We start from the raw sequence: 18,970 nt of genomic DNA on the forward strand, positions 1-18,970 counted from the left end.
GACCATTGCTCATGCCATTTCATCACACACTAAAAACTTTTTTATTTTGAAATGCACATGTGCCCCTTTTGCGGTTTCCTTTTCATCTGTCCCCTACATTCTTATAGCAATCATTGAGCAAGTCCCTGTCCAAGATTTCATTCTTCTAGGGAATGATCAAGTCACCATTTCCATCTCGTTGAAGAAATACATTCTTATCAGTGTGATCTCTTTAGAAAACGCCTTTAACAAACTTCATTCTTTTTCCATTTAGATGATTTCTCGGATCATGAAGACCTAGCCTGTGATTTGCCATCCCACCGTGTGTCCAATGCTGGTTTAGGTGGCACAGGTAAGTTAATGCCAATCCAGAACACTTCTGGAATAGCTCTTTATTCCTTTAACATACTTTGCTCTATTGCAGCACCCCCATGCAGAAAGAAATGACTTTATGGAGAGAGTAGTTACTTAGAACACACACACTTTTGCCCGTTTTTTGATGCAGCTTTGATTGAAGTGCACTAGATTCCTGCTAACCAGGTCCCTAATGCCAGTGTTACTTCCCCAAAACAAGACACCTGGTCACTTGATCCCTAAGTGGAAATGCCCCTTCAGCATCTCTGTTAGTCCCTAGTAAGTGGTACCCCAGTACCTAGAGCCTAAGTACTAAAGAGGGTCCCTAAGAGCTGCAGCACAATGTGTGGCACTCTAAGGGACCTAGCATCAACCTCGTGCAGAATGCCATTGCCGGCTGCATGACAAGGTGCTCCCAGTAGGAAGCTGGCCATTTATTTTATATGTACATACCGCCTAAAGGGTCTAGGGGTTCCCCAGTGAGTGGACAAGGGTAGCTATGCAATCTTAACGTGCTCTATTTAAGGGTAGTGTGGTCGACCAGCCTTCGGCTTAGTACAGAGGAGTGCAAGACATCCATTCATACAATAGTCATTAAAGGAGACACACAACTCAAGAGACCCACACCAATTTATAAAAGTAGCAGGTATCTTTATATATATTGAGGCATCAGAGAAAAATCGTTCAGGTAAGAACGTTTTTAAATAGGAATTCTTTTTACTTTAAAAAGGGAGTGTCTTCTGCAAAGTCAACCTATGGGAGAAAAACAAGTTGTGCAAACAGGTGGAGTACAGTGACTTAAAAGACCAATGTCCTGGGGTTAAGGTGAGTGGTGAGCAAGGTCCAAGGCAGCATCCTCAGCGGTCTGGGGGCAGCTGGGTGCAGAGTGCAAATTAGCGTTGCGTGCCCTTTGCGTTCCTATGGAGATCGGTCACTGTGAAAAGAGGCTGTAGGCTAGGACTGGACATCCTGTTTGGGTGAGCCACCAAGTGGGCTCAGGTCTTGCGATGTTCGGGGACACAAGTGGGCCTCTTCTCCACATCATGTGTACACCAGGTAGTCTGACCAGGGGTCAAAGAGAAGAGCTCAACATACTGCTGCAAGTTGAAGGAGTGTTTTTTTCAGACACCCTCACTGACCATCTTTGGGGTTGCTGGAGAGGAAATCAGGGAGCGGTTTACTCTCAGCTTCTTGTTTCATCACTGACCATGAGCATGGTCCTCTCAGCTCTGTCGTGATAGGGTTTAAGGCGATTGACATGGATAATTATTTTGGGGTTCCTGCAAGAGCCAAAGTCCACCAGGTAGGGTACTTCCCCTTTTCTTTAAAGGAGGGAAAATGGTCTACTCAATTTGTCCTGGAGGACCCTAGTAGCCACAGCCCCAAAACGTGTACCGTCTGCCGTACTCCACCAGTGCAGCCTTTTGGTCATACCAGAGCTTCTGGAGCTGTTGGCTGGCCTCGAGGTTTTTGGAAGATTTTGCCATGTACTCAGCCATTCGAAGGAGAAGGCCAAGCACATAGTCTACAATATCATGTTTAGGTTCTTGAGAGGTCTCTCCCATCCCTCCTTCTCATGACAAAGTAGTCCCCTGACAGGATGCCCAAACAGAAGTTCAGAGGGGGGGAAAAACCTTCTCCCTTCTTTTACACTTCTCTTTAAGCAAAAATCAGGCATGGAAGTAAAACGTACCATCTCCTTTTGAGGTCAGGGAGTCCACCAGTCATACCTTTCAATGTCTTGTTGAGTCTTTCAACAAGGCTATTGGTTTGTGGGTGACAAGGGCTAGTGAACTTATAGGTCACACCACACTCAGGCCACATGTGTTTCAGGTAGCCAGACATGAGGTTTGTACCTCTGTCTGACATCACCTCATTTGGAAAGCCCACTCTGGTAAAGATATCAATGAGGGCCCTAGCTACTGCAGGAACAGTAGTAGTCCTCAGGGCAATTGCCTCAGAATACCTGGTTGCATGATACACTTTAGCAAGTATAAATCGGTTTCCTGATGCTGTTGGAGGGTCTTGAGAACCAACAATGCCAATCTCTTCCCTCTGATAGGGCACCCCAACCACAGGAAATGGAATTAAGGAGGCCTTTGGGTGGCCGCCTGTCTTGCCACTTGCTTGACAGGTGGCACAGGAGTTACAAAACTCCTTCACATACTGGGACATGCCTGGCCAGTAGAAGTGGTTAACTAACCTACTCCAAGTTTTAGCCTGGCCAAGATGCCCAGGTAGGGGGATATCATGGTCCAAAGTGAGGGGAAACTGTCTAAGCCTCCTGAGGCACTACCACTTTCCTTGTGGTACCAGGTTTTGGGTCTCTGGCCTCAGTGAAGATTCCCTCCTCTCAATAGGTCCTGTGGGATCCATTGATATCTCCCTTTTCCTGATCAGCTGCTTGATGCCTCAGATCTTCAAGAGCAGGAGAGGTCCTCTGCTCCTGGCACATATCCTAGAAGGGTCCCCCTGGGCCTAAGAGCTCTGCCTGGTAAGGCCCAAGTTTCTGCGCCTCAGTTCCCTCAGGGATTAGGAGGCTGTCTCCCTGAGGAGAGGGAACCTGATCTGGCATCTGGTTGAAGCTCGTTTCTCAGACTTTTTGCCTTTTCTCTTGGTTGGTTGGGCCATTATTCCAGACTCCAACTCTACTTTTTCACCCTTGGATTTGCATTGTGCTCTTGTTTGTACACACACCTATTCAGGTATACCAAGCATAGCAGCATGGGTCTTTCTTTTGACCTCAATCCATGCTGAGGACTCCAGATCATTGCCCAGCACACATTGCACAGCGATTGCAGGAAATACCATAATCACCTTCTTTTGGCCAGTAACTCCTCCCCATTCTAAGGATACCATCACCATGGGATGTTCCTTAGCCTGATTATCATCATAGAGTACTGTATATTTCTCACCAGTCAGAGGACACCAGTTGCTCAGTCACCATGGTGACACTGGCACCACTGTCTCTCAAGGCTTTAACCCTAACTCCACTGATTGGTGTGGCTGTTGTCTCTATCTCTCCAGATTACTGGACCAGGCAGCCAGCAAAGCTACATCCACCCCACCCTCTGAGACTAGAGTTGCCTCGGAGTATTCACTGACATGATCAGGACCCACCTGGAATCCCATCTGGAGATTTACCACTGCATTTACTGCAGGTACACTAGAGGCATTCTTTTTGTGGCAGACAGGCAGGGTCTCCAGTTCAGTGTCCATAAGGTTTGCAGTTATGACACCAAGACTTTTTGGAATCCCAATTTCTTCCTTTGTACCCACCCTTAGATTGGGAAGAGCTTTGGGGCCTACCCTCGTGAGAAACTTTTGGGGGAACCTTTAAAAAACTGTTTTAATCCCTTGTTTGGTCACCATCTTTCCCTTGGGAGGCTTTCTGGCCTCTTTCCTATGGTCACCACTTCAGTGGTAGTTTTGGTCTCCCTTGTTTTGACCCAGTGACCTGCCTTCTTTCCCAACTCCTGAGGAGAAAGTGGCCCTAGGTCACTGATGTAACTTCTCTTAAACACAATTACTCAACAGATGCTGTCACATAAATGAATTGTAAAGCCCTTCATAATCATGCATATTGTTACCTTTTAGCCAGCCACCTAGTGTTTTCACAGAAAAATCTACCCTGGTCTGACTCTGGTTTTTTTTAGTCTCCCTGTACCTGATCCTGTATTCTTCATTGGTGAGTCCAAAACCCTAAATCAGGGTATCCTTCATCAGTTCATAGGACTCATCATCTGCTTCATTCAATGTTGGGTGTCTATCCCTGCATTTACCAGAGAACAGTTCCCAAAGGAGAGAGGTCCAATACTTCTGGCTGACCTTCCTGGCTCTACAGGCTCTCCCAAGGGCTGTGAAACACTCGGTAATATCATCATCTTCTGAGTGTTTTGGGACAATTCTCTGGGGGATTTTAGGGTCACAGGTTTCCTCCCTAGTTATAGGTTTGCCGCCAACAGAGTTGGGTCCTAGGGCTGTCTCAGCTCTTTCTTTTTCTATAGCTGGGAGTTTAGCCTCTAAGTCTACCCTCTTGGCTAGATCTGAAGATCTGCATCTTCAGTATCTAAATCTTCTGATACACTACTAGTAGTGTTCTCAGTGGAGTTATTGTCTGAGGGGGTAGAGATGGAGTCATCGTCGGCCTCATCCACCTCTGCATTTTCCTCCTCTTCCCTAGTAGGGGAATTTCTGTTTGCCAAGAACTTATCATTCTCTGCCACCAACTGCTGCAGATTGGCTTTTGTGGGTTTAAGCCCTGTGGCAATTTTCCATGCTATAAAGAGCTCCTTGTGATTGTGTACCTTAAGGTGATGATAGGGTGCCAGGTTGAGTTCCTGGGATGTCCCTTTCTCAGACGTGATGTTTAAAGTAGTTGAGAACATATTAAAGGACTTACAAAAAAAATGCTAAGTACTTTTATAAAAGAACCTAACTTTAAACCATTTTGGAAAGGGACTTAACTAAGGTCCTTTATCTATTTTAAAACTATTTAGAAAAAAGGTGTGAAGATTGGAAAACAATATTTGCCTAAAGACAATTTTTGGATTCCTCTGTGGAATCACTTTTCAACCAAGTGGTATAGTAGATGACAAGTCTTTTATCCCAACTGCTGCATCACCAGTGTAGGAAGCTGGCCCTTTATGTGGTATGAGAATTCCGTGTAAAGGGTCCATGGGTTCCCAGTGAGTGGACAGGGCTTTCTATGCAATCCCAAAGTGCTCTATTTAGGGGTAGTGTGGTTGAGCAGCCTTAGGCTTAACACAGAGGAGTGCAATACATCCTCACAGACCCACAATAGTCAATAAATGACACACAACTCAAGGAGATTCACACCATTTTATAAAAATGGCAGATATCTTTGTTTATATTTAGGCATCAGAGAAAAATTGTACAGGTAAGTATATTTTTAAATAGGAATTATTTCCACTTTAAAAAGTGGACACTGTGCAATTCCTGAGTTCTGCAGTCCTCTTGGACCGTCAGGTGTCCATCACCAGTTTCAGCGGCTGGGGAACGATGCATCTTTCTCACAATTGTCATAGTCCACAGGCAGCCTTGCAGGGTTGGTGAGAGTTTGTCCTGGATCTTCAGTTCTTGTCTTTTACATCTTTGGAGTGTCTTTTTTCTGCAGGTCAGCAGGGATCTGCTTCTCTGGTGCCAAGGGCTCATCTAAATTCTGAATTTAGGGCCGTTAGGGGTGTGTAGGATAGTAGGCAATGGCCTACAGACCTTTGGGGTCACAACACCCCTTTATGACACCTTCCTGTAGGAAGTGGATATAGCCCTGGTGGGTGGTACTAGCCTGGAGGGTGGCATGCCTACCTGACTAGCTAATTTTCCCCAACAGGCCAGGTGCCACAAGGGCTCTGGGCGGGGCTGCTTCTCCTGTGAGGGGAGCCAGATTTGCATTTCAAAGTCAGCAGCCGTTTAAGGCTTTGTGCCTTACGAAGGCTAATCAGCAGGTCATCCTGTGGGAAGGGGTGGTACACCCTCTTCCCAGACAGGCTTTTGTTCTGAGCCTTCAGAGTGCAAAAGGCTCTCCCCCTAGGGGTTCAGAACGATGTCTTGTGTGGCAGGCTGGCAGAAACTGGTCAACGAGCAGAAGAGAGAGGGCACCTCTAAGGTACCCCCTGGGTGCATGTATTGGTAAATCCAACACTGGCATCAGTGTGGGTTCACCAGTACGAGATGTTTAATACCGAACATCCCCATCTTCAGTGAAGCTCTCGTAGCTGGTGAACTTATATTGACCATTGTCCACCACATGCATTTAAAATGGCTTCTCTGTTCACTTACTGTGTCTGCGAATCGACACAGACATAGAAGTGTCATATCTGCTTGTGCACATATGCTGTCACATGTAGTATAATTCACCCTGCCTTAGGGCTGTGAGGTCTGCTGGCGGGGTTACTTACATATATTGCATCCAGTGTTAGGGGACCTGGCACACAGGCTGTGTGAAATGTTGTGTTTTCACTTGGTCTGCACCAAAGCACGCAATGGCAGCCTGTCATGTGCTTGGTAATGGGTCTCTTTGGGTGGTACACTTCATGCTGCAGCCCTTAGGCGACCCTCTTTAGTACCCTAGACCCTAGGTAACAGGGGTACCATTTACTAGGGGCTTACAGAGGATACTAAAGGATTTGCCAGGTGGGGAAAGAAGTGTACAATTTAGGGAAAGAGATTTGACACTGGGGACCTGGTTAACTTGAATGCAGTGCATTTTCATTCGAAATTACATCAGGTGCCAGGCAAAATTTGATTGGTAACCATGTAAAAAAGAGACAGTTTCCATAGCCACAGCAGGCTGTAGATGAGCTTGGATTTGGGAATCATTTTGGAGTACAATTCAGCTAGTCCTTAGCTGACCTTGGTAGAGTGACACTTCGATCAGGAAGACAGTATTCGTTAATAGAGGTGAAATTGTTTCACATATTTGGGTAAGAGAATGTACAAATAGTAGCTGTAAGATTTTAGATGTTTTACTGTTTCTGGAAGTTTTTCTCTACTGATGGGGGCATTGTCAGTTTTGTTACTGGGGCAGCATTGAGATTGACATTGTGTGTAATTTTGCTGCTTAAGGAATTAACTCTGTGAAATGGTGAAGGAACCAGTTGCATTTGGTGATAGTGGGGGTGGGAGGGACATGTTGTATTGGCCGTAATAAAAATTATTTCTGGGTTGGGTGAAGCAGCAGTTTGATCTGTAAGCATGTTTATAGTCACGTCTTATAAGAGTTGATTTTAGCTTGGTCAGTAGGATAGGTAATTTAGAAAAAAGCCAAGCAGATTCTATTTTAAAGAGTTCCCTTGTTTTATTGTGGAGGGCCACTGTGAACTAGGGCTAACTTGTTTTTCTTCATTGCTGTTTTTCTTGGAGTGACCCAAGAGAATCTGCCGTTGCAAGGACAGTACTATTATAGTCCAATAGAAAGTTGACTTTATCCATCAAAAGGTTGATACCATTGAATCTGGGAAGGAGGATTTCCTAGAGAGCTCAAGGCGTCACCCTTTCGCTTGGAATAACCTTGATTCCTGCTTTTAATAAGCACAGGAAGCTACTGTGGTGTGGGCCTAAACCAGAATTGATATAGGAAAGTGATTTGAACAGTTAATGTCGATGAGAGATGAACATGCATCCAACTCTGATTCTACAGAGATGATTTCCATTGTGCTCTCTTTGTTGTGAGTAGGAGAGAAATGCTGAACAAGATTGTGTAGGTTTTCTAGGTTCTCAGTGGCAGTGAAGAATCTCCACTTGAGATTGCCACAATCCGTGTTGAAATAACTCAACATGCTGTCAAGCAAAATAGGCCTAGAAAAAAGTAATCTGTTAATTGGTCAATACTTGGGTGGATGGTATGTAGTGCGGAAATGGACCTTAACAGAAGGGGCAAGGCAAGAGAATTGTTCTATTCAAAGGTGGAGATGATGGCACAGTGTGTGTTTAGAATCTGAGTCTTTGTAAACTATTAATAATTCACCTTCTGTTTTCTCAGATGATTGAATAGCCTTGCAGAACTAGAGAATGTGAAGTTATACAGGTTTCCATGATGAAGGAAACCTAATTTGTATGAGGTAATTAAGCTATCAGTGACTGCATTGCAAACACTGACTGACTTGGCATTATGGAGCATGTAGGCAGTGTTTGCTTTTCATGTGGTGTTGCAGGCTGGGGTCTGACTTTGCAGTGTCTTTGAATTAGTTTGTTTGGATTATACTTTATGGAGTTATTGGTGTGTGTTACATGGTCAACGTTAAGTGATGCAAATAACAAATTGTAATTTCTGCAAGCTCATTTTTGCTTTAGTGAAATTAGCCTATTTTTTGGCAGTGACAATGGCAAAGAGATATTTGGTTATTGGTTGAGTGTTCTGGGGAAGGTGGGAACAGAGAGTGGTAGTGCATATGAAAGAAGCGATTTTTGAGAAGTAACAAGTGGGGAGCAGTGTCACAAATTGATAACAGTGGAAGCATTTAGTACCCCTTCTGACTGTGGCAAGGTAGGTGGTTCATCTGCAGCCTGGCAAGTAACTGTGGTAGGATTAGGGCAGAAGCCTTGCCCAAGGCAGAACATCTCAAAATAATCGTCAGGAGGACAAAGCAGAGGGGATTGCTTGTGATATGTGGAGCAGACCTTTCTATGAAGGGCTGAGAAGTAAGCCTTTTGATCAAATGCCACCAGGAAGCATTAACAAGAGAACTTATTCTGGAACTGCTCATCTTTGCTGAAATTGATTAAGAAGGCACTAATTAGAATGGATAGTCCTTTTGAGATTGAGACAATATGCAATTTGATCAGAATTTAGCCATTCAACCTAAACACATTTAGAAATGTATATATAGAAGGCCAAACTAGTCAGAATGAGGGCAAGTAGACATCTACCACAATATAAAATGGCAGTTGTGTGTGTGAGAGAAAGAGAGAGAGAGAGAGAGAGAGAGAGGAAAAAAAAAAAAAAAAAAGAAATATTATTTTAAGGTGACATATCTCGCTAGAACCCCATTTCAGCCAGAATTTCAAGCTTCATGGGTACATAGCAGCGTGATGGAATAAACACTTCAGGTGATCAAGAAAACATTCCTACCTCATCAGGAACATTGACTGTCCATCCTTGGGTTCAGAGGAAGAGGTAATAGAACACGTGTTCCATTACCTCTTCCTCTGAACCCAAGGATGGACAGTCAATGATCCTGTTGTACGACACCTAAGTCACCACCAAGGTAGGACCTAGATAGCCCTATAGACAGGGTGCTGTGTGTGTGTGTAAGGTAGGGCATATGTTTTTATGTGCTACATGTCCTAGTAGTGACAAATGGCCTATTTTTTTTTTTTTTTTTATTGCTGTGGGTGCATTTCCTCTCATAGGTTTGCATTGGAAATCCCATTATATATAACAAAGTGGTAATTTGTAATCTATAAGGAGTAGCATAGGCATGTTTACTGTGTTTGTAATGTTAGTGAGAAATCCTGGTTACTGGTGAAAGTGGATTCTTTATTAATATTTTAGAAATGACACTTTTAGAAAGTGGACATTTCTCTGTGCTTATAACTCTAGTCCAGTCCACATCTGGAGTAGAGTGACGGCTCTACTTGGTGAATACTTTCCAGTCAGCCATAACAGAGGAAGGCCTGGGTCTAACAGAATAGTCAACCGCATACTGATAGTCAATCAGGGCTGGGGAAAGGGAGGGTCATCCACACCTTACATGTCAATAGGCTGTGTCCTGCCCTCACACAATGGATTGATTACTCCCCACCGATGTCTGGAGACAGGGCTGGGTTGAAAGGGTGGTGTAATTTGAAATTATCGCTTTGAAGTTACTCCCTGAACAAAGGCATTTTTGAGTAGGAGTAGAAGGGCTCTTGCCCTCTGATTTTTTTTTTTTAGCACTTTTGGAACTGTGACTGAACCTCTGCCAGATGGACTGCTGAGCTGCAGAAGTACACATCTGGACTGCTCTTCGATTTGTTGTCCTGCTGCCAGCTATTCTGTGACTAGGGGTCACCAAACCCTGTGGGACTGCAAGGAGGAACCAACATTATGCCCTTGTGTGCTGGCCTGCCCGCTTTGCCCAATTACAAGTGTTCTCCAGGGGCTGGCTGGAGGACCCCTGCTCGTTCAGAGTTCCTGTGCCAGTGGGATTCTGAGGTTGACCACATTGGTCTTTACAAAAGAAACCTGTGGCAAGCGTTCATTCTTCAGTTTGTGTGGAGCGCTAGTTAACTTTCTGAACCTCGGCGCGTGTTGAGCACTTTGTTGGGGCGGAGCTGAAGTGCATGCAATCCTTGTGATCTAGCACGGCACCCAGCACTGCCCGTGACTTGGGCCCACACCTTCTCCTATGCTGGAACCTTGCCTTGTTGTGTCTAACTGACTGAGAGCGGCACCTCGGACTGATGAGAGGAAGCCCTGCCCGACCTGTGGTTCTGTTGCTGGAGCAACTAGGAAATCTCCGATGATGACGGCACCACCGACCCCACATCCCAGAGAGCAGTCAACAGAGTGCGGCTGCTATTAGCTGACAGAAGTGGGGGCTGTGGCTGCTTTAAAGTAAGCCGCTGCACCTCATGACCCACCCCCAAGGATTTCCCCAGCAGCATACCTCCCTATCTAGCTCAGGAAGGAATCCCACCTCCTGATAGCCTGTCCTTGCAGCAGTTGTGCTGCGCGCCCATGGGCAGCTGCCTTTTGGATTCCCAGAACACGGGCGGCCCGGGGATACGAAGGGAGGTTCTAAAACCCACCCCCCCCCCATCCCCACCCCTCCCCCCTCCACCCTGAACATCAGAGCATCCCGACCTAGCTCCTGCAGGTTACTGTACCTTTACCCATGTGGCAGTTACGTGCCACCTGTGCCTCTTTCTGCTGTGCAGGACTGCACATGGTGAGGTCTGGGGACACTTATCAAGTACTGAATACATTATGGCCATACATTTGTTCACATGAAGGTACTGCAATACCTGTGATTGTTTACTTGATATTGTCTTGCTAACCAAAGTATGTCTACATTGTCAAGGATTACCGTATATCTTAGGTTAAGTAGACTGAGGCTCCGGCAGCCTATGCATTGTGCACTAACATACTCATTTCAACCAGGTTACTACAATGACCGTAATCCTGCTAATAGGTAAGCGGGGGGTTCCAATGATCACACTACCAATGCCAGCGACAGTAAAAACAAACCTAACTCATCCGTCAACTACCTTGTCGACTGCCCTGTCGTCAACACCGTCTGTGACAGGTTTACTTTCTGAGCAAAAAAGGAAACCACTAGCTCCAGAGCACACCTCTTCCAGCAATATTACACCGCTTGTTCCAGCTCATCTTTTTGGTGACGAGGACTCTGAGGAAAAGGGACTCTTTGGTATTGCGCTCAGTCCCTCAGAATTGCATGTTAAGTGCCTGGGCGATGATGAATATGAGGGGGAATATGAGCAACAGGAGTACTACTCCTCACATGAACAATACCAACAACCATACCAAGATCAAATGGTTTGCTTGCCTGAGTCCCTTACTGCTGATCTTCAAATTATGCTTTCAGATTACAGAACGTGTTTTCCAAAGGAGGCACCCCCTGCACAAACAGCTGCTCTTCCCATGGCTCCAGCAGCTCCTCTATCTATGCCAGCACAGAGACCGGTATCACTACCAACTTCAGTTAGACGCACACCCCTTCTGCATGACCCAGACACATTAAGCAAAGATAGGGAGGAAGGAGAATTATGGGAAACCAATACTGAATGGGATGAATATCTCATACTTACGCCTGGTTCTCCATTACCTACACCAGTGGACTCGCCACCCGAGGACATTGGTGGTTTTCACAGCCTGCTGGAAAGGGCAGATAAAAGGTTGGCGCTCCCTATGCCGACTAAACAGACAAACTGTTTCTTATACGATTTTAAGGAACCTTTCCAGAATAGTGTGATATCTATGCCTACAGTAAACTATATATTGGAAAGAGAGTGAAACGTAATGGGCACTCCAGCCTCTGTGATAGCAGTTCTTCCGTGCATAGATTAAAAAAAAAATACAAGGCTCTGGATGATGCCTAGGCTCATCTTGTGGGTCACTCAAAACCTGAGTCCGTAATCGCACAAGTGGCCTAAAGAAGATCTAAAAACCCATCCACACCAATCTCGGCACCTCCAGACAAGGAGGAAATGCGCCTTGATAACATCAGAAAGAGGTTTTCTTTGATATCGTCTTTAAGAGTTAGAGCAGCAAATTCTCTAGCTGTTTTGGGCAGGTACGATAGACAGTTATGGGCTGACATTGCCCCATACATTAGGCAACTCCCAGAAGACACCAAGGCAGAGTCAAAAAAGATTCTACAGGAAGGTGAGTGCACTTAAGCAGAGGTGATTGACTGGACTGTGGACATTGCAACAACGTCCTTTAGATTATTGGCAGGATCTGCTGTACTCAGGAGACAGGGCTGGCTTAAAGCTACTTTGTCTAGACCTGAAGTACAGAATACAATTCTTGATCTTCCCTTTGACGTAGAGGCTCTTTTTGAAAAACATGTAGAAGAGGATTTTCAATCGATAAAAGTAGACACAGATACGGCCAGAACGTTGGGCACGCTACAGTTTAAGAAACTGCCCTTTCGAGGGGCCAGAGGAAAGGGGATCCCCTCATATAGAGGAGGCTTTCAACAATTTAGGTATCCCTCCTACCCCTCCTCCTCTCAACAGTTTTGGAACCAATACAAAGACCTCCACCACAAGCAGCGTATAACAGACCCACACCTCTAGGGCGGTCAATATGTCAAGAAAAATTATCAGGTCATTGCTAATGACCTGCTACAGGCCCCGCTACAGACTGCTCTCATCCCCCACCATGGAAAATAGGAGGAAGGGATATCCCAATTTATTGAAAAATGGCAAGAAATAACATTGGGCCGGTAGGTCCTCACCTTGCACAATTTGTACTTACACTAGAGTTCACTCAGTCCCCACCATTAAACCTACCACTTGTTTCGGTTCCCAAACACCTTCATCTACTCAAAATGGAAGTCAACACCATGTTACAAAAGGGAGTGATAGAAAGAGTCCCTCTTATGCAGCAAGAAAAGGTGTTCTGTTCCCGTTTCTTTCATATTCGCAAGAACAAAAAGGAATGAAGGCACATTCTCGATCTCGGGGACCTCAACAAATATCTAAAAAGCAATTGTTCTGCATGATCATGTTGCAAGATATTCTCCTGCGGCTGAACAAAGAAGATTATATGGCAACCTTAGACAAGATTCCTGAGGTTTTCAGTAGCTAGGAGCCACTTTCAATTCAAAGTCCTTGCTTTCGGTCTGAAATCAGCCCCAAGAATATTCACAAAATGCCTGGCACTGGTAGCATCTTTTCTTCAGAAACAAAAACATCAGGTGTTCCTGTATTTGGACGATTGGCTGATAAAGGCGACTTCAAACAGTCAGCAGTACAATCAACCAAGGCCTGCAATGATTTGTTCAACAACATAGGCCTCATACCTGAACTGGAAGAAATCAAACCAACAGGCCTTGACAAACATAACCTTTCTAGGAGCAACCCTGGACACTATAAACAACAGAGCTTGCCCAACACTAGAATGACAAGATAAGAAGAGCTGGTGTCACTGGCAAAGGTGGTTCAGCAAAAAGTATTTTTTTTTACCGGGGTGGGAGAGAGGGAGGGAGGGAGAGAGAGAGAGAGAGAGAGAGAGAGAGGGAGGGAAAGAGGGAGGGAGAGAGAAAAAAATAAATAAATCCGGTAATGGTCCATCGCAAACTGGGTTCAACTAAGAGCAGAACACATCCCAGGGAAACAAAATAGCGGATACCCTAAGAAAACTAAGATCCTCATGCCACGAATGGGAACTCAATTAGGGCACAACAGATTGGATATTCTCACAGTGGGGAAACCCAGACCTATTTGCAAATCCTCATAACACCAAATGTCGATTCTTTGCAAGCTGGCATCCCCATCCGGGATCTTGGGGGAATGCGTTTTTGATGGCATGGTACAGAATCTTTGCCCAAGCCTTTCCTCCCATTCCCCTGATTCCGAGATTGATGACAAAAATGAAGTTGGAGCCTTGCAAGATAATTTTGATAGCCCCAAGGTGGCCTTGCCAACATTGGTTTAAAGACCTTCTCCTACTCTCAGAGAAACTGCACATCTTGCTGACAGTGTCTTCTCATCTACTGACAATGAGCAACGGCCAGGTCCTGCACCTGGATACCCACTCCCTCCACTTATCGGCCTGGCTCCTAAATACAAAAAATTTGACCATCTGAACATCACACCTGAATGTAGAAGAGAAATACTTTCCAAAGCAAGGGCAGATAGTACTATCTACACATATTTTCACAAATGGAAAAGATTTTGCTCATGGTGCCAGAAGGAACGCATACACCCCTTGACTTCGTCACCGGAACAGCTTTTGCTATACCTTTGACGTCTGGCACGCTCAGGATTGACTCATGCCTCCATAAGAGTGCATCTGGCTCCTATATCCCGGTTTAGATGATCACCCACGTCTCCTCCTTTATGGTCTTCCAGACTAAACAGTTTCTCAAAGGTCTGTTTAGGACTTTCCCTTCCTACAGACCCCCAGCCTCCAGCGTGGCAGCTGAACACAAAATTGTCACAGATCATGAAACATCCTTTTGAGCCTATTCATAAAACAGAACTAAAGTATCTCTCTTGGAAGATGGCTCTTTTGGTGCCTTTAACATCAGCCAGACGTGTCAGTGACAGAGTAATTCTTCGTACAAACCCGAAGTTTATTCCTAGGGTTCCTTCGGACTTCTGTCTTAATGAACCGATTATCTTGAAAAGTTTTTTTCCAAAGACTTCAACACCGGCTGAGAGAGCTCTTCATTCTTTGGACATCAAGCAATGCATCAAGTTCTACATAGACCGAGCATAATCCTCCCACAAGTCTAACCAGCTATTTGCAGCTTCTAGCACACCACAGAAAGGGCAACCGCTTTTCAAACAAAGCATAGCCAGATGGATAGCTGCAGCCATAAAATATTGCCATCAAACAGCAGAAAAGGCTCTACAGACTTTGACGCATGCCCACTCCACAAGATCGGTATCAACATCCACAGCTCTGTTTGCGGGAGTATTCCTCCTGGACATTTGCAGAGCATCCACCTGAAACAGTACCCACACCTTTGCACAGCATTACCGTCTGAACTCAACCCCGAAGAGTGACATTGCAATGGGCCAAGCAGTCCTCAGACATCTTTTTCAGTAAAGGTGAGTCACCCTTTTTCCTTCCCACCATCCTTACTACTTCCGCACGTTGTTTACAGTTTACTGTGTTCTCTTATATATACTACTTTCATATAAAGATGTGTTCCCATATTTTGTATCCCAGATACTCACCTGGGTAGTGAAAAAAAGTGTGTGTGTATGTATATGTGTGTATAAATATGTAACTGTAGTTGTCCAGTATTGGAATCTTTCATAGATCCACATGCGACCCACCCACTTCCCCGGGGAAGCTCACCTTTACTTCTCTCAGTTTGCGAACAATTAACCACTTACTAGCAGGGGTACATTGCACAGGGTCCTGCATGTTATTTGAGTCAAAAGATCACAAACAGTAACTACATAAAAGCTAGCAGGCCCGGTGCTCATTATGACCGAGAACATGCTGCCCATGGCTGGAAAGTACAGGCACACCCCTTTTCCCAATACAAATCGTATAGGTCCTTGGAGTCTGTAAGTGCCTACCCATGTAAAACAGTGGATGGAATAATTTGCAGCCTGGAAGGGCCTTTTTGACAGTCTTTTTGTGGATACATGCACAGGCTGTTGAGTGGTTATAACACTGGCTCTCTAGTGTGCAGATGCATATGTTTTTCTAGAAAACCATAAGATACGCAGAAGTGTTCTTAAGACAGAAACTGATTGTCCAGATAGGAGTACGTTTGAGTGCAAGCATTGACTGCAAATTAAATTCATACATGTTCTGCCTTCAACCAAATTAGATTCTGAATAAAAACTTTTTAAAAAATACTTACTATTTCTTGAACAAATCTTTATTGATCATCTTTTTTTGATGCACATGTCAAGTACATTGGAGAGGCAATACATGAGAATTAAAGTATTACTGTTACTTGCTGAAACTTTTACCCTCGTAGAATGAACCACCTTTATGCTGTCATGCTTATGATTGGATTATTGACAGAAAATAATGTTTAGAGGTGATATTTTCTAGAGACCACAAATTAAGGACTACTGCTTTAGATGGTCTACTTGAAACCTGTGCACTTTGTAGCAGACCAAGAGGAAACAAATGACCTCAGTGAAACTGGAAGGTGTGTTGGGTTTGGACCTGGATGCAAGAGTCATGCATGCACCCGGACTTCCAATTTGTTATTTTGTTGTGCTGTGCAAATATGGCTTTCTTTCCTCTCTGGAAGGAGCGCACCTGATCAGTCTGAATAAAAGGTGTTGAAGGAACACAAGAGCGGGTACTGAGCGCAACTTGTACTTTTCACCAGCAACTGTTTCCATATTGTCATTAGTATACCTGAACGTCTTTCCACAAGGATTAGGAATTTAGTTTTATGGACTAAGAGCACAATTGGTTTGTGTCTTTGTATTGTGGGATTCGGATTTTAAGGTCATGCGTCCTTGATGCACACCTAAAGCCGAAAAAAATATTTCAATGAAAAATAAGTTTCCAAACCCAACATTAGATGGTGGGAGAGCGGTTAGCTTGTGACCCTTATCACGTGCTGAAACCTAATTACACTTCTATTCTCTGCTCTCCTTCATATCTCTTGGTAGAATCAGTTATTGTAGTCTTTAAGTCTTAATGGTAAGGTGCTAACTATGTTTTTCACCAGTCACACGCTCACTGTTAATCCACCCACCACCTTTATGAAAGGAACCCCTTCAGCCGCAGATATCAGGGCGGGGAAGGAGATAAGTTAAAAAAAAAAACTTTAAAAAAGCTTACCATTTGCCCTCGCCGCCTTCTCCTGCGTCTCGCTCGTCCTCCTTTCCTGTTCTGGTGTCCCAGCATTTAAGTGTAAAAGGCACCTGGCTAATTAATGTGAGCATCTGTTTAGTAAATGAAAAGTTTTGAATCCCTTTGAATAGGCACATACATAAACTCATCTGTTTCTGTACACAGCATTGCAGGTTTTTAGTGTGCCTCCAGTTGCCACTTTAAATTCTATATCTTGCCTTTGTTTCCAGATGTAGGTGAGATCCCTCTGAGCTACGAAGAGCTAGTGAGGAGGAACGTGGTAAGTGTGAATCTGACTCTATCCTAACTGCAGAGTTGTGCTTCTGCCTCACTGTACGGTGATGGCCAGCGGGTAAATATTTTTAAGTGAAATAAAAGTGATATGACTTATCACAGTCTCTTTATTCAGCTCCAAAGTACCAAAATGAAGCTGCTATGAATGAGTTTGCTGACAATGTGTTAGCTGAGCTGCATGCTTGGACAGCCTGTGTGCACTGTCAGACCGTGCTGTACATGATGCCACTTCGGTATCTGTTTTCACTGTATTGTTGTATCTGATGGTCTTTTTCAGTCTTGTGATGGGCCCTGTATTCTCTAAGAAATGCTGGCACACTGCTGCCACCGTGGTGTGTTCCCCCTGCCGTGTTCTACACCGGCTCTGGGAGTGTCTCGTTTGTGTTGCTTTTAAACCCTGGCTTGGTGAATGTGGGCTCGCCGCGTGGACCCTGCAAGGCTCACAGCGCTACACTCTTCTGCATCCATCTGTATAGATCTGCGTGCTGTGCCGTCGAGTGCTCGGATTAAAAAAGTTTTTCAGGTGGAGATGGACAGCCAGCCACATGGGGAGTTAATCAGCACTTTATTATACTTTCTTTATGTTTTCAGTTCTTCAGGGAATTTCTTATTTTATATATTAATAATTACAGATACCTAAAATTCATTTGTCACTACCCTTTGCTGGGCTTTTATGGATTAGTAAACATTTACATTAGGTCCAATTTGTGAAAGGTTCTTCTTAAATATGAAAACCAGGGTACCATCCTAGTCTTATCTAGCTATAAGCAGTCAATAATACATGTCCTTACCAATGCCACCACCAGGTTCTGCCAACATTTTATTCATAGTAGGAGTGGTGCTATGTTGCTCTGACCCCCCCACACATAGGATAAACCCAGTTCCCCATGGCAGATACATTTTTGGGGATAGCCAGCAGTCTAGGGGTGAAACCATTTTCCATGCGTTGGAGTGCATCTACTTTGTGATACCCCCAAATTCTCAAGGAAGACACCTGATGTAATGTCTTGAAAATGACCGATGAGGTTGTAGCAGACGCTGGAATTTCAATGTTCAGCCTAGGAGCTCCTCTAACCAACAACCTCATTAAACATATTTAGGTCAACTACTGGGGATACTCTCATTGGTGGAGTGTCCTTAAATATTGGTGAGTAATCCTTTGATGATCTTGTGGAAGTAGACCACATTAGGGGATCCACATGAGTGGTGGCGTGATCAAGACCTCCCAGATCTATGGGAAGACGTAGAGGCTCTTCTTCTGGTCTTGGGTCAATAACCGCTCCTTGTGCGTGACCTAGTTCTTTGCTGAGGAATGGGCTTTCTGTGTACCCTGGATTTTGCTGAGGACCTCGTAGAGCAAATCTCTGCTAAGTGGACTAGAGTTGTTTTGTTTCACAGAGTCGGTCTTGGAAACAGAGTCCATGGGGGAGGCCTTGAAGGAGAGCATGTCCTTTAATATTGTGAGTCCTGACTCTATGGGACAGACCACTCACGAGCACTTTCTAGTGTTTGTGGTGTCTGAGGAGCCTCTGACTGACGGAAAGATCTTGGTCCTGCAGAACAGTGTGAGGAAGCCCCCGAAGACGCAGCTGAAGGTCATCTAGAAGAAAGATGCACCGTAGGCCTGTCTATTGGCGAATCCTGCCTTGACACTGAGGGACGAGGAGCTGTTGTCGACATTGACCTTGTGGATAGTTCATGATGTTGAGGTGGTGCATGAGGCCTCGACGTTGAACGGCGTCTTGGTGCTGTTGGCGAAGACTGTCCAGTAGGCGTATGTCTTGACGTCTGTTGACATCTGTTGGCGCCTGGTTGCAGCCAAAGGAGAAGTGTATCTCAATGTTGAACGACACTGGTTGCCGCCGA

The 18,970-nt window shown here is 44.8% G+C and overlaps 1 protein-coding gene across 1 annotated transcript in view; it reads left to right on the forward strand.

Annotated features, from left to right (window-relative positions):
* NCAPH2 (non-SMC condensin II complex subunit H2) overlaps positions 1-18,970 on the forward strand; it is a 177,826-nt gene that overhangs the window by 130,682 nt on the left and 28,174 nt on the right. The window contains exons 17-18 of the mRNA XM_069229446.1: positions 254-331; positions 17,041-17,090. Coding sequence (XP_069085547.1) covers positions 254-331; positions 17,041-17,090 — 128 coding nt within the window. The remainder of the gene's footprint in view (positions 1-253; positions 332-17,040; positions 17,091-18,970) is intronic.

The sequence above is a fragment of the Pleurodeles waltl genome, chromosome 4_1 (genome assembly GCF_031143425.1).
Source record: "Pleurodeles waltl isolate 20211129_DDA chromosome 4_1, aPleWal1.hap1.20221129, whole genome shotgun sequence".
Lineage (NCBI taxonomy): Eukaryota > Metazoa > Chordata > Amphibia > Caudata > Salamandridae > Pleurodeles > Pleurodeles waltl.